Below are 19,715 nucleotides of genomic sequence, written 5' to 3'. Positions count from 1 at the left end.
ACACAGGTGGTGCTGATCAATGCAGTGAAAGATGTGGCCAAGGCCCTGGGAGACCTCATCAGTGCAACAAAGGCTGCAGCTGGCAAAGTTGGGGATGACCCTGCCGTGTGGCAGCTCAAGAACTCTGCCAAGGTGGGAGGAAATGAGAGCTGCTTCTGGGGAGGGAGCGGATCATTGTGCTTCCTCCTGTTGCTTAAAATGATCCCTCCTTCCCTCCCTCCTCTGATGCTCCCCAGGTGATGGTGACCAATGTGACATCACTGCTTAAGACTGTGAAAGCTGTGGAGGATGAGGCCACCAAAGGCACACGGGCCTTGGAGGCAACCACTGAGCACATACGGCAGGAACTGGCGGTGAGTGCAAGTCTGGGGCATCGGGGACTTGGGTCGGAGAGCAGGGTCGTGATAGATGGTGAACTTGCGCCGCACACACACACACACACACACACAGATGTAGATACACAGTCTCCTGCTCGTTGCCAGACTTCTTACACGAGCTGCACTCTTGTCTTCCCCTTCCTCACCTATTTCCTCCCTAGCGTTTGACACCTCCCTTTCATCCCCCCACTTTCTCTGGTCACCAATGGCCTCTTAGTTGCCACATGCAGTGGCCGCTTCTTGGCCTTCATCTTCTTCAGACATTTCCAAAGCAGTTGACTCCCTTAGCAAGCCTCTCTTTGAAAGCCTTTCTTCCTTTGGCCTTCTTGACACTGGCTTTTCTCTTGCCTCCCACGTCTCTTCTGTAGTCGTCATTGAATCACCTTCAACCTAGTAGACGTAGAGGCCTTCCCAGAACTGCACATATCGCCTTCTTACTCTATCCTCTTCTTTGGCAAGTTTAACCACTCTCTTTATTGTTCTCTAACAAGTTGAGTTCCAATTCTGAGTTTAGTTATTTCCAACTGCCTGTTTGACGTCAGCACCGAGATGCAGTGCCTCCCAACCAGCTGTTCTTCCTGACGTGCTGCTTCCCACTAACGATGGTAACAGCCTCCCGGTCCTGAAGGTTCCCTCAGTCATCTTTGACTTCACTGCCTTACTCACCATATTCAGGCCATCGCCAGGTCCTGCCAGCCACCCTCCTCTGTTCTCTTTTCCTTTCATCCCTCCTCTCCGGGCCCACTGGCAGCACTCTCCCTCACTTTGACTGCTGTGCCAGTTTTCTACCTGGTGTCCCTGCCTTCAGTCTCTGTCACTTTCATCTTTCCTACTCATCTTTCTAAGTTTTTTTTTTTTTATCTATCTATTTGGCTGCGTTGGGTCTTAGTTGAGGCATGCGGGATCTTTCGCTGTGGGCTCCAGAGCGCATGGGCTCTGTAAGTTGTGGCGCGTGGGCTTAGTTGCCCCACAGCATGTGGGATCTTAGTTCCCTGACCAGGGATCGAACCCACGTCCCCTGCATTGGAAGGCGGATTCTTAACCACTGGACCACCATGGAAGTCCCTCATCTTTCTAACTTCTAAATTCGTCTTTCTCATCTTCTGTTTTCGCCTCTCCTTAGAGATGTCTAAATTGAAATTCCTAACTTTCTGCTTCCCAAACCCGATCATTTCCTCATCTTCCCATATCAGTAAGTGGCACCTCTTACTAACTCAGTTCCTAAAGATAGAAACCCAGCTCTAACATCTTTCTCTCGTTCCCTACATCTGAGCCCATCAGCAGTTCTTTTAGTGCTCTCTCCAAATAGATCTCATTTGCCCTTTGCCCCATCTCTGCTACCACCACCTTGTCCAAACCGTCATCGGTCCTTAGCTGTGTTTATGTGATAGTGTCTGTCTAATCTCCCTGCTTCCCCACTCCACTCACCCCCTCCAGTCCATCCTCTCTACACGGTAGCCAGAATAATTTTGTTTTTTAGGCCGTGCCTTGCAGCTCGTGGAATCTTAGTTCCCCGACCAGGGATTGAACCTAGGGCCATGGCAGTGAAAGTGCCAAGTCCTAACCACTGGACCGCCAGGGAATTCCCAGAATTATCTTTTAAAAATATACATCAGGCTATGTCACTTCAGTGCTTACAACCCTTTAGTGACTGCCCTGGCATCTGTGGTAAAATCCACTCTCCTTACCATCGCCTCCCAGGCCCCAGGGCCCCTGCTCTCCTCCCCTTCCAGGCCCCAGGCCCACTGCATTCTCAGCTCTGCCCACTGCAGGCCCTTGCTCTTGCTCTCTTCCAGCTTTTTGAACATCTGGTTCCTTCTACTCCTTTAGGCTTCAGCTTAAACATCCCCTCCTCCTGAGGCCTTCCCTGACCACCTTTATGAAAAAGGACTTCCTTTTTCTTTCTCATCACAGCACCCTCTTTTTTTCCTTCACAGTCTAGTTTCTTTGCTCGTTTACCTATGTATAATCTGTATCCAAAACCAGATTGTAAGCTCCACGAGAACAAGGGCCTTGTCTACCTTATCCCCCATTGCATTCCTAGCACCTCACACAGAATCTGCCACGTAGCTGATCTTTAGTAATTTGTTGGATGAACACATACATCAAAATATTTTTATGACTTTTACATATTATATGAAATTCTAACTTCCTTATTTTGATATTCAAGACCCCAACAATCTTTTCTCCTTCATCCGTGTATTCTGGAACATTCCTTGATACTCTCCCACTTGATGTCCTGGTTATTCATGCTCTACCACTTACCTAAAATGCCCTCCCAGAGCTTCCCTGGTGGCGCAGTGGTTGAGAGTCCGCCTGCCAATGCAGGGGACACGGGTTTGTGCCCCAGTCCGGGAAGATCCCACATGCCGCGGAGCGGCTGGGCCTGTGAGCCATGGCCGCTGAGCCTGTGTGTCCGGAGCCTGTGCTCCGCAGCGGGAGAGGCCACAGCAGTGAGAGGCCCGCGTACCGCAAAAAAAAAAAAAAAAAGCCCTCCTGTTATCTATATTTCTTAAGACCTGGCTCCTTGCCCACCTTCACCACTCACCCTGTCAAGGCTTCTCTTTACTTTACGAATGAAAACCCAGCTCAGAGGTACTTCTTTAATTTCAAACAGATAAATTCTCCCTGATCACTTCAGTCAGAAATGACGACCAGCTGCCTTCTATTATATTAGCTGTGAACGTGTGAAAGTCTCCAAGCACTTGACCTATGATAAATATTCAGTGAATGCTTGTTGAGTGAACACATGGATGAATAAACCAATCACATGACTGCTGTGCTATCTTACAGCCTCACTTACTGTGGAATTTTTCTTCTTGTTCTACCCCCAACAGGTCTTCTGTTCCCCAGAGCCACCTGCCAAGACCTCTACCCCGGAAGATTTCATCCGCATGACCAAGGGTATCACCATGGCAACAGCCAAGGCTGTGGCTGCTGGGAACTCCTGTCGCCAGGAGGATGTCATTGCCACAGCCAATCTAAGTCGCCGTGCAATCGCAGATATGCTTCGGGCTTGCAAGGTAGACATCCTTGTGGTGAGGCAGTGAGGCAGCTTTAGGGCAGAACATGGTAGGGAGAAACTGTAGGGACTTGGGGGACTGGGAGCTCCCAAAGGATCCTAAAGCTAACCTATTACCCGGTGGTATAGGAAGCAGCCTACCACCCCGAAGTGGCCCCTGATGTGCGGCTTCGAGCCCTGCACTATGGCCGGGAATGTGCCAATGGCTACCTGGAACTGCTGGACCACGTGCTGCTGGTAAGGCGGGAGTTGTCTGCTCCTCACACCAGCCTCCCTAAACACACAGTGCTCTTCCCACAGGCCTCAGACCCCGCTCTCTAATTTTTTGTTCAAATCTCCCCCCCAACGCCACCATCTGTTCCCCAAATCTGTTCTTATTTCCAAGTCTCCTTTCCACTGGGGCCCCATCAGTCTTAGCATCTTTGGTTCTCCCACTCATCTCTTCCTCTTTTTGTTTTCTCCTCTCTTCCCACCTGACCTTCTCCTTCTCTACCTCGTCATCTCTTCTTTCTTCTCATTTCATCATTCTCCTTGTTCCTTGTCAGCCGGTGAGTGACACACAGCCCAGCCCCACTGTCTTCACCATGTGTGCCGTGTGATGCCTGGAGTCCACCTGCATAGGCTGTGTGGTGTTTGAGGCTGTGGTGTGGAGCGGTCTAGGAATGGGGGCGGGGTGGGGAGGGTTTTGATCTGCCCTTTTTCAAAGGTCAAGGTAGACGCTAAGATCTGATGTTCCCTGCTCCCTGCCCCCGTCTTCCCCAGACCCTGCAGAAGCCCAGCCCAGAACTGAAGCAGCAGTTGACGGGGCACTCAAAGCGTGTGGCTGGTTCAGTCACTGAGCTCATCCAGGCTGCTGAGGCCATGAAGGGTGAGGGGCGACCAGGGGCAGGGAGGGAAGGGAGACTCTTGTCCCGGGGAGACCTCTACTTCCGGTAGTCTGCTCGGAGCTGGCCTCTTCCCATAGTCCTCACAGATGCCAAGGCCCCGGTGCTAGTAACCGTGCTGCCCAGTGCCCCTGACCTCCCTGCTCTGCCTTAGCCTCTTCCTTTCCCACTTCGTCCCACTAGGAACAGAATGGGTGGACCCAGAGGACCCCACAGTCATTGCTGAGAACGAGCTCCTGGGAGCTGCGGCTGCCATTGAGGCTGCAGCCAAAAAGCTGGAGCAGCTGAAGCCCCGGGCCAAACCCAAGGTCAGTCCTGCTCCCTCCCTCTCCCCTACCCTCAGAACATCTGCACCTTCAGCCCCTCTTACTTTCCATCTCTCTCTGCAACCTTCGTCTGTTCTTTGCAGGAGGCGGACGAGTCCTTGAACTTCGAGGAACAGATACTAGAAGCTGCCAAGTCCATCGCAGCAGCCACCAGTGCCCTGGTGAAGGCTGCGTCAGCCGCCCAGAGGGAACTGGTGGCCCAAGGGAAGGTAAGGACTCCGACAGCCAGCAGAAAGGGGACGGCAGCAGCTCTGCCGTCCACACCTGCCTGCACTGTAGCTGGGAGGCCCTTAGGACCTGCGGAGAGCACAGGTCTAAGCAGGCTCCCGCCTTCCTCCACAGGTGGGCGCCATTCCAGCCAATGCACTGGATGATGGGCAGTGGTCCCAGGGCCTCATTTCTGCCGTGAGTGTATAACTCCCCCTACATCCCTCTGAGCTTCAGAGACTTGAGAAGGCTGGAGAGGGCATGGACCAGAGCAAGAGGCATATTGTAATCTAATCTCCCTGTTTCAGGCCCGGATGGTGGCTGCAGCCACCAACAATCTGTGTGAGGCAGCCAATGCAGCTGTCCAAGGCCACGCCAGCCAGGAGAAGCTCATCTCATCAGCCAAGCAGGTCGCCGCCTCCACAGCCCAGCTCCTCGTGGCCTGCAAGGTCAAGGCAGACCAGGACTCTGAGGCAATGAAACGGCTTCAGGTGAGGAGCCCTGACCCATCCCATTGTACCTTGAGCTGTGCTGCTTTAAACTCACCCCCGAGGCATGCTTTCTGTGAGGGAGTTGAGGGACTCTCTCAGCTGGGACCCTACCTGAGTTCTCAACTCATGCTGCCTTCTCTCTACCCAGGCTGCCGGCAACGCAGTGAAACGAGCCTCGGATAACCTGGTGAAGGCGGCACAGAAGGCTGCAGCCTTTGAAGAGCAGGAGAACGAGACAGTGGTGGTGAAGGAGAAGATGGTTGGGGGCATTGCCCAGGTAAGCTCTGTGCCAGACACTCTGAGGGACACTGTCAGCAGGGCGGTCCCAGTGCCCGTGCCGGTCTCAACAACCCTAAACCCTAAGGCACATACGCACTGACCTGAGTCCCTGATCTCCATCCCTCAGATCATTGCCGCCCAGGAAGAGATGCTTCGGAAGGAACGAGAGCTGGAAGAGGCGCGGAAGAAGCTGGCACAGATCCGGCAACAGCAGTACAAGTTCCTGCCTTCAGAGCTTCGAGATGAGCACTAGGGCAGCTGCTTCTGTTCGACGCAGACCCAGCCCAGAGACTGTGCCTGCCACCACCAAAGCCTTCTGGGCTGTCGGGCCCAGCCTGCCGCCCCAGCACTGCCCGAAGTGCCTGCCAGACCCCGGGCCTGGCCCTGCCCAGTCCCACTGCACATCCCCTGTCCCCTCCCGGATCCAAGTGCCTTCATGCCCTAGGGCGCCCTAAGTGCCTGCCCCTCCCCAGAGTATTAACGCTCCGAGAGTATTATTAACGCTGCTGTACCTCAGTCTGAACCTGCCAGGGCCCCAGCCCGCTGCACCCCGCCAGCAGCTTCCAGCCAGTCCCCACAGCCTCTGCTCTTCTCCTCCTTTTTGATACTGGCGAGCCCCACCCCCCAGCTAGCGGTGGGGGCCGTGAGGGTACAAGCCCCCGACAGGTCATGCTCCAATAAAGGTGATTCTGCCTGCAGCCTCTGCCTGGCTTCATGAGGAGGTTCCCCCAGGGCAGGGCAGAGAGAGTGGGATTCAGTTCTGTACCCACTTGATCTGGCTCAGACATGGAGCGGGGGCAGACCGGCAGTCTGCCCCGAGGCCCCTTCCTCCTACTTGCACCCAGATCCCTGAAGTCATCCTCGTCGGGAAGCTGTCCCCGAGGAGTCGCACTCCTGTTGTCCCCAGCTCACTGGCCAGCGCCTACGCCTCACCAAGTGTCATTCTTCTGTTGCTGGGACAGCAGCTGCCGCTGCTCTTTGTGGCTGCAAGGGACACTCTGTGCTTCATCACTGCTCAGAGTACGTGAACAAATCCAGTCCCTCGCCAAATCCGAATTTTCAAAAAGCAGCTTTGCTGAAAACAGTAAGCCTATGGATACAAGTGTCTGGGCCTAAGAGAATTGTGGCCACAGATTTGGTTGAGGCAGTTAGCAAGCAAAAATCCAACCTGAGGCTGCCTCAGGTAGGCTCAACTGTTGACTGGGTTGGGCACTTCCAGGCCCTCCCAGGCCTTGCTGCTGCACCGGCCTAGAATAGCGCTAGAACAAAAGTAACTGAAAAAGCCGGACCCAAGTGTGAGGCCGCATAATCAGAGACCAGAGCTCCCCTAGTGGCCAGGCGGGTGCTCGCAGCCCTGTTCCAGCTGCCCTGCTAACCTGTAGGTTGAGTGGGGGGAAGCGGTCAGGGAGGTGGGTGCTGTGTGCTTCCACTTCCTTCCACACCCGCCCACGCTGCCCACACTGCCCACACTGCATGGACCACCTGGCAGTCCTCTCAGATCTGCCGCTACTTTCATGCATGATTCTTTAACCAGCCCTGGGGCCCAGTTATTTCCTTGCTTCTCCCTCCAAGTAGAACACAATTACCGCCCATCTGCTGCTACTCTTGTCACCTCCTGTTACCTCCTTGAAGCCATGACATCCTCTACTCCTATACCATTAGAGTAAGTTTAAAGTAGACAGAATGAGTTTGTCCTCTCCAGGGCTGCCCATTAGGGGAGGTGCCAACTTCCTACCATCACTCCTGTCGCCTGTGAGTAATTCATTCAATATTTACTAAGCCATGCCCATGCTAAGCACTGGAAAACAGAGACGTATTATCACCTCTCTGACGCAGACTGGCAACTGCAATACGTACTGCTGTGGCCCCCTAACCCCGGATACAATGTCCTAGCATCGTTGAGGACCTTAGAGATCAAACCCCTTTTAAAACTTCCCCAACAAGTGGTAGTCCAGACTATTTGAACTCCTCCAGCTATGAGCCCAGGACAGCTGCTGACTCCTGCTACCACTTCCCTGCCATATCCTCAGGAATTGTGACCAATCACGTACCTCTCACTAGTGATGCCTCAGGGAGCCTTCTGGGGAGAGACTTGAATACCCATTAGATCAGCAGTTCTTAAACTGTGGTTGGCCCTCCGGCCCCTAGAGGTTCCCAAGACCCTTTCAGGGGTCCATAAGGTCAAGATTATTTTCATAATACTACTAAGACATTATTTTCCTTTTTCACAGTGTCAACATTTGCACTGACGGTGCAAGAACATTGGTGGATAAACTGCCTTAGTACAAATCAAGGCAGTAGCCCAAACTGTACTACAAATAGTCATTGTAGTCTGCACCACCATGCACTAGCAATTTAAGAAATAAGTGCTGGCTTCTTACTTAAGAATGTCCTTGATGAGGCAGTAAAAAAATATTAATTTTATTAAATCTTAGTCCTTTAGCAACAAGTCTTTCCAATATTCTGTGTGATGAACTGGGAAGTATGCATAGAGCACTTCTGCTGCACACCGAAGTATGGTGGTGTCTAAAGGAAAGCACCTAGACAATTCTTTGAGTTGTGAGCTGGACTAGCTGCTTTTTTCATGGAGCGCCACATTTACCTGCAGGAATGACTGACAGACAAACCATGGTTATCAGACTTGGGTATCTGGCAGGTCTTTTCTCGAAAAACAATACAAAAAACCAGAGTGTGTCACTTCAGGGAAAAACCTGACGGTACTTGTTGCCAATGATCCAATTCAAGCTTTCAAGTGAAAACTAGAATTTTAGAAAACTTGTTTCTGCCATGAGCTTTACAGCTTCCCCACACTTAAACTTTTCTGTTGAAACCATCATGATTTTTTTAATAATATATAATGAAATGTATTGACATTTGAAACATCTGCATAGCTCAGTGAATCATTTTCCAAATGACCAGTGCTTGATGTTACACAATTATCCCTGGGTAAAAGATCCAACCAAAGTGCAATACAGACTAATTGGTTACAATGAAACGTTGTACAAAAAGGTTATTGATATAGTTTCATTGCAACTAACCCTTAAGAGCATACCATCTGTCAAGTGTTGATGTAGCATCAAAGAAGAATATCCAGGATCACACAAAAAGGCTACAAATACCAATGACCCTCGAACAACATGGGTTTGAACGGCACTAGTCCACTTATATGTGGACTAGTTTATTACAGTACTACGTGATCTGCGGTTGGTTGAATCCAGGGTTGCAGAATCATGAAGACGAAGGAACCGAGCATACAGAGGGTTAAGTTATGGGTTTACAACTTCAGAGACCCCTGTCTTGTTCAAGGGTCAGCTATATACTATTCTCTTTTCTAACTACGTATCTGTGTGAAACTAGATTCTCTTCCTATACGGTACTTTAAACAACCAATACATAGCAACCGATAGAAAGCTCAAGTAGATTTTGAGAATCCAGTTGTCCTCTATTAAGTCAGATATTAAAGAGATTTGCAAAAATGTAAAATAACTGCCATGCTCTCACTGATTTGGGGAGGTGAATATAGTTATTTTTCATTAAAAGTATCTTAACATGGTAATGTGTAATGGGTTTGTTTCTGTTACTTTTAATGAATTAATCAATATTGAAATTTTTTCTTAGTTTCCATTTTAATATGGTAAGTATTGACAGATTGATAGATATGATAGATATGACTCCAACAAAAGCTTTTTGGATCTTCAAACGCCACTCTCAATTTTTAAGAGTGTATGGGGGTTCTAAGATGAAGACGTTTGAGAATTGGCCCACTAGACCATGAGTTCCCCTAGATCCACATAGTATCTTTGTGAATTCTGAACCTGGTGCACAAAAAATTGACCCGGCAAATGTTTACCAAGTGCCAACTCTATGCCTGATGCTATGCTACACTGGGGATTCAGAATTGAAAAAGACAGTCCCTGTTCTGGAGATCAGTGAAGGAGGCAAACAGGTACAAGGACAGTTATAACAGGGACTATGAGAATGTCAGTTAGGAGCCTTCACCAAAAACATGCACCTATTAGGTGGAAAGGGTGGTTGGGACAAGTGGCTAGGGAAGGCTTCCCAGAAAAGCTGCCACTTGGTCTTTACAGCCACCAGGAATCAGCCAAGGGAAGAGCATTTTAGCGAGAGAACAGAAAGGTGGAAGCTTCAAGAGAAGTATGGTGATTTCCAGTTCCTGCACTTAGCTCAGTATGAATGCTGCACAGAAGTACAAGTCTGTGTACTGGGGGTGAGGTTGGAAATGAAAGGAGGTAGAGCTAGAGAAGTGGGCAGGAGCCAAAACAAAGGGCCTTATATACCATATTAAGAGATGTGGATTTTTCCCATCAAAAGAGGGAGGGCGAAGGGAGGGGTTTGGGAGGATTTTAGGGTCCTATTTGCACCAACTTTAAAAAAAGACTTTTGTGTAACAATATGGAGGAGAGCTGGGGAACCAGGAGTAAGACCACAACAGACCCAGGCAGGAGGTAATATAAGGAGCTGCCCAAGGCAACCCCAGAGACTTCAGAGGAGGAACCTCATTTGTAGGAAGTAGAACCTACAGGATTAAGTGGATGTGGGAAGTGAGGGACGGGAGCTCTTGATTACCAGCCAGGGGTCTGGCACTGGCTACAGGGTGGATGGAAGCGACTCTCACGAGTTTGGGGAAACAAGGAGACGGAGTGAACACCGCGAGATCAGTTTTGTTCCGTGTGTAGCAGCAGTCGCCTAAGCAGATCTAAATACATTTCAGAGCCCCCTCCCTCCCCGCCCCCATCTCACCCGGGGCCCGGGACCCATGGTTCCCACAGTTCCCGACCCGCCAGCAAAAGCCAGGCCTCCCGCCCCTCTGCCCCTGGGGAGCAAGGCTTCCTCCGCCTGGTCTCCCCTTTCCCCCCTTCCAAGGCAGCTCTCCACTTCCTCTCCCCCCACCCCACCCCGAGAAAAACGAAAACAGCCTGGCGCCCGTGCCTCTGATTTCCCGACCCCAGGCCCCAGCTCCCGGAGCTCTTTCTGGTGGCCTCGGTCCGAGAGGACACCGCACCCCCAGCTCCTGACGCCCAGCAGCTCAGTAACTCTTACCCTCGCCCCTGCCTTCCTCGCCCCAGCCCGGCTCCGCCTCCCCACGGGAAATATCCCAAAAAAGGGCAGAAAAGAAATTTCAGCGTAAAGCTGGCTCACAAGGGAAGAGAGGAGAGTCCGCCGGGAGAAGGGGAGGAGAAGGGAGGGCGCACGGGGAGGTTAGGCGAGAGCGGGGGTGGGTGGGGGTGAGTGGAGGGGCGGTGGGGCCGGTGGAGCCCGGAGCGGGGCAAGGAAGGGACGCAGAGGGACGCGTCCCGGGAGGGGATGGAGACGGGGGAGGGGAGCGCGCCGCGTCCTGCCCGGCAGAAGCCGCGTGGAAAATATGCGGGGCACGTGGGGGTGGGGCAGGCGGGGCACGGAGCTGGGTTCTGAGTCCCGGCGACCATGGAGGAGGGGCCCTGGCTCCAGAGGCAGGGGCTGGAAGGGGCTGGAAGGGGGAAGAGAGGTCAGGCCCGCCCTCGGGGGCAGCCAGCCGGGCCTCGCCCCGCACTGCGACTGGGTCTCTGGGCTCCCCTCCTTACTCAGTTTCCCCAAGTCCCTGGAGAGACTCTCCGCTATCACTGCCACGTCGGTAACGCAAACCCAGAGTCTGGGACTCAGGGTAAACTGAGGCACTCGAAAGGCGGAGGAGCCCCGCCTTCCAAGAGACATTTAATCCGAGGGGATTTACAGGAAACTTCTAAATTAAGTGCAGCGGCTGCTGCAGCTGATGGGGGGGACACTCCGGTCCTTGCGCCCGGGCAGCTGCCGTGAGCTCAAACCCCGAAATAGCCCCAGGGCCCCCAGCCGCAGCTGCCACTGGGCTGGGCTGTCACTCAGAAGAAGCGCGGAGCCCCCAGCCCCAGGGTCCCCTCCCCTCTGCAACGCTACGGTGTTTTCTTTCGACAGACTCTCCATCTACTTTCCCTTCAGACGGCCGTGGGAGGGGGTTGTTGGTGGGGAAAGGGAGGGGGGAGAGGCGGAGCCCCGAGGGGGTGGGCGCCCGGGGTGGCCGCGCCCCCCGACCCTGCAGCGCTTCTGCCCCTACAAGGTTTGGGCTGCGGTGGGGGAGGGTCCTGGCCCCCGGCTCCGCCCGGTCCCTCCCCGCCTTTTAGGCGCCCGCGCGGCTGGGACATCCCAGTCCCGGTTGGTCCTCCTCGCCTGCCACCCGTGCAACCACTTCGCGCAGCCAGCCCAGTCAGCCCGGTCCACCCCACAGCCCGCCGGCCGGCCGGTCTCCCACCGCAACCATGGACGCCATCAAGAAGAAGATGCAGATGCTAAAGCTGGACAAGGAGAATGCCATCGACCGCGCTGAGCAGGCTGAGGCCGACAAGAAGCAAGCTGAGGACCGCTGCAAGCAGGTGGGGGCCCCAGGCCCGGTGCATCCCCTGCCGCCACCCCACAATGCGGGTGGGGTAGGCCCTGCCCGGTGCCCCCCAGCCTCTGACCTGCTGTCCAAGGCTCTCTACTGTCCAGTGTGAGGGCTGCTGGGCCTTCACGGTACCCCTCAGGGCCCTAGCCAGAGCCACGCTTCATCTCACCCGCCATAGCTTGGGGAGCCCCGGTCCCCCGCTTTCCACTCCTGCCCTTGCAGAGCCATGATGGCCCTTGCTCCTTGGGGTCGGAAGCTCTCTCTCCCCTCCCGCCAGGTCCCTACAACACCCCTGGCTGCACTGTCCCTCCTCTGCTATCCCTCTTCCTCCCTGACAGCCGCTACATATCTCTTAGTACCCCCTCGCACGCACCACTGCCTCCTGCCTGGGCCTGGGCCTGGCTGACTGAGGCTTTTCTCTCCCAGCTGGAGGAGGAGCAGCAGGCCCTCCAGAAGAAGCTGAAAGGGACGGAAGACGAGGTGGAAAAGTATTCCGAATCAGTGAAGGATGCCCAGGAGAAACTGGAGCAGGCTGAGAAGAAAGCCACCGATGTGAGTGTGGACCTGGGGGATGGTGGGAGAGTTAGTGCACTGGGAGGGGTCCCAGACATGGGGATGGAGGGGACCTTCAGCACCAGGACAGAAACCGTTTCCTCGCAGGAACCCAGGCTAGGGCAAAAGCTGGCACAAATAATCCAAGACAGTGGGTAAATCAAAACCACTTCCCACTTCCCCCAGAGGACACAGTGTTGTAATTTCGTTTGGTTCCAGCTCTTAGCGTGTACAGTGACCAAGCAATGAGTCACCGCGGGGGTGGGTGGTACAAGAATTTACCATCCATCTCAACTAATCCCCCAGCTGAACATGGAAAGGAGCCTGCAGCTACCTTTTCGGGGTGCGGGGCAAGGGAAGGGGAGAGGAGTTCAAAGAGGGGCCCTGACTTGAGCTACACCCCCGGGGGGGCCATTAGAAATTCCCTGGCCTTGACTTCTGGCTCCAGCGGCCCTGCTGTGCACTGGGACGCCAGCTCAGGTTCTGTCGGTCCCTCACTTACCCTCATTAAGCTCTTGGCCTTGAGACCATGCCAGGCCACGGGGCAGAGGGACAGAGCCACAAACGCCACGGCAGCCACCTTGGCAAGTTCTGCTCACTCGGAGATTCCTCTGCCCACCCCCCACCCGCTAACCAGACTTCTCCACCTCCTGCCATTCCCACCCCTCCCCCCACGAGGTAGGAGAACGGCCATCAGACTTTGGACATGGTACTTTCTCTGCCTCATGCTCCCCGTTTGCCTTCCACCCAGGCTTAAGTTTAAGATGAGCCTGCGGTTGGGTGGATGGGGGGATTCGCATATGCACGGTCTGAACATCCGAGATCAGAGATGACATTACTGTTCGTATTGACCATTATCCTTGTTCCCCATCCCCCCCTAGCCCCAAGGTTGGTTTCTCTGACCTCCAGCCTTCGGTTTTGGTTCTTCACCAGCCCTGGCACTTGGGAGGGAACTGACCTGCAGCTGCTAGTGAAGACGACCCTGGGCATCTGACACTCTATAAATAACTGAGGCCCAGTGCAGCTGGAGTAAGGACTGGAAACCCAAGGAGCTAGGTGGGGGCTGGAGGGAGGAGGGGAAGACAGGGACAGAGCTGGGGAAGCAGGGCAGCAGCACCAGTAGAAGATAGGAAACGGTGCCCAAACTTATTGTGTGACCTTGAACACAGCACTTAACTTACACGGTGCCTCAGTTTCTCCTTTCTCTCTTGCTTCTCATTTGTGCAGAGGGGACAGCACTGCCTGTCCTGCAGTTAGAGGGCAGCATCCGTAACTGGGAAGAACTTGAGAAGCAGAAAATGGCAAAAGTCATTCCTGTGATGCGGGCCCCAGGACTTCCCAGATTCTCCAGAGTCATGTCACCCCACTACCATGAAGAATTTCCCTTTTGCAGAGTCTCATCTCTCTCTAGAATAGACCTCCAGTGTCCCCCAGAGTCATTCTTACCAACCCCAGTGCTGTCCCAGAATCCTTCCACATTGAGTCATATGGCCCTGTGCCCAGGATGGGCTCTTGTCACTCTAGGTGGCCTTCAGCACCTGGAGGATAAGCTGCAACTACTTTCTATATATGGTGTTGTTTCCCCTGTCCTACACTATCACTCAGGACCTGCTTTCTACTCCCTCTACCCCCAGTGCTGCCACCCATCTCTTCCCTGTCACTCTCTTCTTCCCCTACACTGGTCCTTTCTCCTTTCCAATCCTAAATCTCGCGGTTTCTGTGTTTTGTCCTTGAGGGAGAGACAAGGGATAACCTAACGTTTATGGGGTGTGGACTCTGCAGGCGCATATTCAAGTGCTTTCTGCATATTATTTTACTATTTCCCAAGATTGCTTATCATCAGAATCCCTTGGAAGCTTTAAAAAAAAAAAAAAAAAAAAAGGGCTTCCCTGGCGGCGCAGTGGTTGAGAGTCCGCCTGCCTGCCGATGCAGGGGGCACAGGTTCGTGCCCTGGTCCCGGAAGATCTCACATGCCGTGGAGCGGCTGGGCCCGTGAGCCATGGCCACTGAGCCTGTGCGTTCGGAGCCTGTGCTCCGCAACGGGAGAGGCCACAGCAGTGAGAGGCCCACATGCCACAAAAAAAAAAAGATGGAAAGATTTCCAAGCCCCTGCCCTGGAGATCTCAGTTCAGTGGCTCCAGCATGGAGCTAGAGAACCTGGTATTTTTTATACACCTCCCAGATGATCCTGTTATTAATCCAGTATTAGAAGCACTGCATTATCTCAGAACAGCCTACAAAGTAGGAACTGCTATTGTCAACTCCAATTTAAAAAGGAGGAAACTGAGGCTTAGAGAGACTAAATAAGTTACCCAAGGCCACACAAGTAGCTCAAAGACAACAGTGTCACTCAGAGCTGACGCTCTTAACACCAAGTTGCACTACTTCTCTCATTTTCCTTTATTGGGGCCCTTCTTGCTCTGTCCTCTCTTTCTCAAGGTATCGTCTGTTTCTGTGCACGTTCTCCAAAACCACCATGATTTTGCCTCTGTACTGCAGGATCAGTGGCTGATCTGCCACTCACACTGCCCTCGCACCGACCTCACTTGCCTCGGGCATTGGCAGGGAGTACCCTTGGTACAGCCTAGGGTGTCCTAAATAGGCCTGGCTTGCTTCCGGAGCCTCCCGCTAGGGGTCTGCCTGGCAGCGAGTGACATCACAGAGTTTGATTCTGTGATTGGCGGTTTTTAGCAGCACTGCAGTCTGGTTGGCCTGATTCTTCCCCACCCCTTGCCTGGGCCAGGCTCTGCTGAGGAGTCGTCAGGGCTGCCTCAGACCTGGTCCCAGCAGTTGGAGGGCTCTCAGGAGGGATGGAGGGATCTGTGTGCAGATAACCATTGGAGATTATGCACCGTGCTAGAAGAGGCCCTGTAGCAGGGGAGTGGAGCTTGTCCAGGAGGGCATGTTTTGGGCTGGAGCACAGAGTCTGCACAGAAGATGGTTGGTTTGGGGGAAAAAAAAATAGGTTGAAATTCTGGAGGTCAGGAAACCTAGGTTCGTTCTGACAAGAATCTTAACCATCCTCTGAAGCCTCTCTGATCCTCAAGGCAGACAAAGCCTCTCTGACCTCTGACCTTTGACTCACAGGCCGAGGCAGATGTGGCCTCCCTGAACCGCCGCATTCAGCTGGTAGAGGAGGAGTTGGACCGGGCGCAGGAGCGCCTGGCTACAGCCCTGCAAAAGCTGGAGGAGGCTGAGAAGGCAGCTGATGAGAGTGAGAGGTGGGCAGGGGGGTCCTCAGAGGGTGGGCCGGGGAGGGGGCTGGAAGCCTGTCTCTGCTGGTCCTAACCCGACCCCTACTCCTCTCCCTGACTCTCAGAGGAATGAAGGTCATCGAAAACCGAGCTATGAAGGATGAGGAAAAGATGGAGCTGCAGGAGATGCAGCTGAAGGAGGCCAAGCACATCGCTGAGGATTCAGACCGCAAATATGAGGAGGTGAGAGCCCTGCCCCACTTTCTTCTCACTCCCGAGTCCCAGACACCCCCAGTCATTCACCATGGATCTCCTCCTCCTCTCTTCCCCATCCCCACAGGTGGCCAGGAAGCTAGTGATCCTGGAAGGAGAGCTGGAGCGCTCAGAAGAGAGAGCTGAGGTGGCTGAGAGGTGAGGACACCACAGGGCGGCAAGTGAAACTCGGCTTGAGCCCATGGCTCTGGGGCACTCCGCACAGTGGGGAGGCAGTTTCCCAGGCGTGGGATCACAGGGACGGGTCCTGCCTCTGACCCCTACGTGCTGCCCCCAGCCGAGCCAGGCAGCTGGAGGAGGAACTGCGAACCATGGACCAGGCCCTCAAGTCCCTGACGGCCTCAGAGGAGGAGGTAGTCACCTCTCTGGACCTTTCTGGGCAATGGCACCTTCTCTAGGCTCACCTTCCCCTCCATCTCAGGCTGCTCTCCCTCACCTGCTGGGGGCCGGGAAGGGCCTGGGGCTCCTAAACTCTGCCTGCTGTCACTCTCACAACTTTGCTCTTCTCTTCTCTCCTCCACCCCTCCCCCACTGTGCCATCTCCGCTGTCTCCCCCACTGTGCCCTCACACCCCACCCTGCCACACACCCCCTGCAGTAAATGTGGGGACCTAGAGGAGGAGCTGAAAATTGTTACCAACAACTTGAAATCCCTGGAAGCCCAAGCGGACAAGGTAGAGGGGGGTAGAGGGGCAGTGAGGATGGGGTCCTTCAGGGGAGGGAGGCGATGGGCCCAGGCAGGGCAGGGCCGGATGTTTGATGGAGACAAAATCAGGAGTAGCCTGTGGGGCTCCGTGGAGAAATGAAGGACTTGTGGAGGCGATGAACTGATGGCATGTGTCTGTCCCTAAAAGTATTCCACCAAAGAAGATAAATATGAAGAGGAGATCAAACTGCTGGAGGAGAAGCTAAAGGAGGTGAGAGTCCTTCCAGTCCAAATCCCCCTCAAGCCCCCCAGTACCCGCCAGAGACCTCCTGTGGCAGGGAATCTGGGGACAGGGACGGAAGAGAAAGTTGATAGCGTCTGGGAGGGCCTAAGCTCCTGTCATTTTCCCCATCTTGCCTTTATGCCCAGGCTGAGACCCGAGCAGAGTTTGCCGAAAGGTCGGTGGCAAAGTTGGAGAAAACCATTGATGACCTGGAAGGTAAAAGGGATATTCCTCTGTACCCCTGAACCTTTTAAAATAGGTCCATATTCCCCATGACTTATCTTCCCAGCCCATGATACTTGCCAGTGGTAAATTAGGGTTGGACCACCTAGGACTCCACAGACTCTGGCGGTCTGTGCCTCCCATCCAAGTAGATGTAGCCCCGTCCACTCCAGTGCTTCTCGAGCTTGAGTGAGCATGGAAATCCCCTCAGAGTTTTTAAAACACAGATTCCTGGGTGCTGCTCTGAAGCGACTGCTGACTTTGGGCTGAATCTGTGTCTAACGAGCTCCCGGGTAATGCAGATGCTGCTGGTCCTCACACCACACTCTGCGTAGCACTGATCTAGACAATTCTGTGTCCAAGTGCAGCACCTTCTTCATTAAATAGAGAGCTATTTGGTTTACTATCTAGGTTTTCATGATAACATTAATGGAAAATACTTTTTGAAGCTAGATTTGGTGAAAACAAGCATCCAGGCATTTGCTAGTCTGTAGCTGCTTCTCACTGTTACCGACAACGTTGTGCCTAAAGCTGTCTTTCCTTTTTACTTCACTTTCATAACTCCCTCTTCTCTTGCTTCCAGCCTTCTCAGGCAAGCCTCAGTTTTCTCTCCAACTTTAGGACTTTAGAACTTTGTGGCTTGAGCGCCCTCCCCTTGAAGCAAGCACTCCTGCTTATGCAAAGCACTGTGCCCCCAGGCCCCTGGGGGAGGCAGGAGCTCCTGGGGGGAAGCACCAGTTTGGGGTACAGAAAAGAGCAAAAGACATAGGGGTAAAGAGAGGGGAGGAGGGGGCCCTGACAGCTGTCCAGCCTGTTCTCTGGCCTGTCTCTCTCACTCCATCTTCGTCCACCTCTCTCTGATTCTTGTTCTCTCTTTCCATTACCCTCTCTCCTTCTGTTCCTCTTTCCCTCTATTCCCTCTCCCCATACTCCCACCTGGCCCCACTCCCCTGGACCCCCCAGACGAAGTCTATGCACAGAAGATGAAGTACAAGGCCATCAGCGAGGAGCTGGACAACGCACTCAACGACATCACCTCCCTCTGAGCCTCTCACCAGTGTAGCCCGCGGCCCCTTCTCTCTTCTCCTTTCCATTCTCTGTAATGGGGAGGGGGGCAAGCAGGAGGAGCAGAAATTGCCAACATTGCACAGCCAGGCTGGACGCAGCCTAGGAGAGCCCCCGTCACAGCTGCCGCCCACCCTGACATTTGCTTCATCCTTCTATATCCATCCACTCCTCCCTCTACCCGCCAGCCTCTCCCGCTCTCTGCTGCTTAATAAACTCAACTTGGTCTCCATGCTGTTTTCCTGCCCTCCAGAGAGCACTTCCATCACCCCCACAGAGCACTGGTTCACTGCTGAGACCCTGGCTCCTACGGGCACCCCCGATCTTGTGACCCACCCCTCCCCTACTGATCTCACCCACAAACCACTGTGGCCCACACCGGAACCCTCTCTGCATGACTCTCACTGCTGCATGTGGGCACATATGACCACGTCAGTCAACCACGGGCCCTCTGGTGCCTCTGAGACACACGCCCTTCTACAGACCCAGGCATGTCACTGCCCTTGGAGCATTCAAGCTGTGATTCCAGGATCTAAAAGAATGACTGGAAGGGAAGTGGAATGGTGAGGTGCAGGGGAGGGGTGAGAAGGTTGTGAATGGTCTGGGATGAAGTTTGGAGAGACACTGGATGGCAGCACCATGGGGCTTTCCCTGCAGGTCTGTTTTCTGCCTCAAGTCTGTCTGTCTGTCTGTCTGTCTGACACTCCCTTTCCTGGCTCAGTCTTTGTCTTTCCTCCTGCTTCCAACTCTCTTCAACCTTTTAAAGAAGGAGGGTAAATTAGTTTATGACTCAGGCCTTCCCATCCCACCTCCACGGCCCCAGAGCCTTGAGTGAGGCATCCCTGTCTGACTTGTTCAGTCCATCCATTTGTCCCACCCACAGGGTCCTCAGATCCCTGAATGTTTGGGTCTTCCTGTGCCTCCAACCCACTCCGTGTCTATTTGTCACATCCCCTGTCCATGCCTCCCCATGTTTCTCCCCCACCAACCTCACGGGTTGCTTCCCCCCACAGAGACCTTGGCCAGTGCCAAGGAGGAGAACGTGGAGATCCACCAGACCCTCGACCAGACCCTGCTGGAGCTCAACAACCTGTGAGGGCTGGCCCTGCCCCCAGCCAGGCTGTAGTTGCCACTGAATAAAACTGATGTTACCAGTATCACGGGGCCCTTTAAGCCTTTCTTGGGTGTTGGGGATGGTGGTGGTGGTTTTCCAAAGTGGAGAAGGTAGAGAGGATGCCCCAGGGGAAGAGTGGAGTTGGAAGGACCCCTGAGTGAGCCAGAGGGGTGGGGCACTGGGCTCACTGAGGAGGGGTTGTGAACAGGCTGTGTGAAGCAGAGAAGCCTGGCAGGGCTGGGGGAACATCTGGCCCTTACTCCCCACAGAGCAAAGAAGCTGCTCTCAGCGGCACTGCCCCATTCCAGCAAGTGGCTGGGCCGGGCAGCACGACTGGAAGGCAAAACTGCAAAGCTACATAGGTTT

General features: G+C 53.8%; 2 protein-coding genes across 7 annotated transcripts in view; both read left to right on the top strand.

Annotated features, from left to right (window-relative positions):
• The window catches only part of TLN1 (talin 1), a 31,899-nt gene extending 25,615 nt beyond the window's left edge, over positions 1–6,284 (top strand). For all 3 annotated transcript variants that reach the window (XM_033858244.2, XM_033858245.2, XM_033858243.2), the window contains 11 exons: positions 7–132; positions 237–353; positions 3,215–3,400; positions 3,529–3,636; positions 4,162–4,267; positions 4,467–4,591; positions 4,693–4,818; positions 4,952–5,014; positions 5,125–5,307; positions 5,456–5,584; positions 5,714–6,284. In XM_033858244.2, the coding sequence (XP_033714135.1) occupies positions 7–132; positions 237–353; positions 3,215–3,400; positions 3,529–3,636; positions 4,162–4,267; positions 4,467–4,591; positions 4,693–4,818; positions 4,952–5,014; positions 5,125–5,307; positions 5,456–5,584; positions 5,714–5,839 (1,395 nt within the window). In that variant the 3' untranslated portion in view covers positions 5,840–6,284. The remainder of the gene's footprint in view (positions 1–6; positions 133–236; positions 354–3,214; positions 3,401–3,528; positions 3,637–4,161; positions 4,268–4,466; positions 4,592–4,692; positions 4,819–4,951; positions 5,015–5,124; positions 5,308–5,455; positions 5,585–5,713) is intronic.
• Positions 6,285–11,734: 5,450 nt separating this feature from the next.
• TPM2 (tropomyosin 2) lies at positions 11,735–19,392 on the top strand. 4 transcript variants are annotated; one of them, XM_033858242.2, is made up of 9 exons: positions 11,735–11,990; positions 12,428–12,553; positions 15,641–15,774; positions 15,873–15,990; positions 16,088–16,158; positions 16,618–16,693; positions 16,874–16,936; positions 17,095–17,164; positions 18,134–18,467. In XM_033858242.2, the coding sequence occupies exons 1-9, from the start codon at positions 11,877–11,879 to the stop codon at positions 18,214–18,216; spliced, it is 855 nt and encodes a 284-aa protein (XP_033714133.1). In that variant the 5' UTR covers positions 11,735–11,876; the 3' UTR covers positions 18,217–18,467. The 4 variants fall into 4 exon arrangements, with proteins under 4 accessions (XP_033714133.1, XP_033714132.1, XP_033714130.1 ...); XM_033858241.2 differs by lacking the exon at positions 18,134–18,467 and adding an exon at positions 19,249–19,392 and having other exon boundaries at positions 11,746–11,990; XM_033858239.2 differs by lacking the exon at positions 16,618–16,693 and adding an exon at positions 16,298–16,373 and having other exon boundaries at positions 11,752–11,990.
• Positions 19,393–19,715: the final 323 nt, after the last annotated feature.

The sequence above is a fragment of the Tursiops truncatus genome, chromosome 6, assembly GCF_011762595.2.
Source record: "Tursiops truncatus isolate mTurTru1 chromosome 6, mTurTru1.mat.Y, whole genome shotgun sequence".
Taxonomy (NCBI): domain Eukaryota; kingdom Metazoa; phylum Chordata; class Mammalia; order Artiodactyla; family Delphinidae; genus Tursiops; species Tursiops truncatus.
Note: the sequence above shows the minus strand (reverse complement) of the source record. Positions and strands in the feature narration are given on the sequence as shown.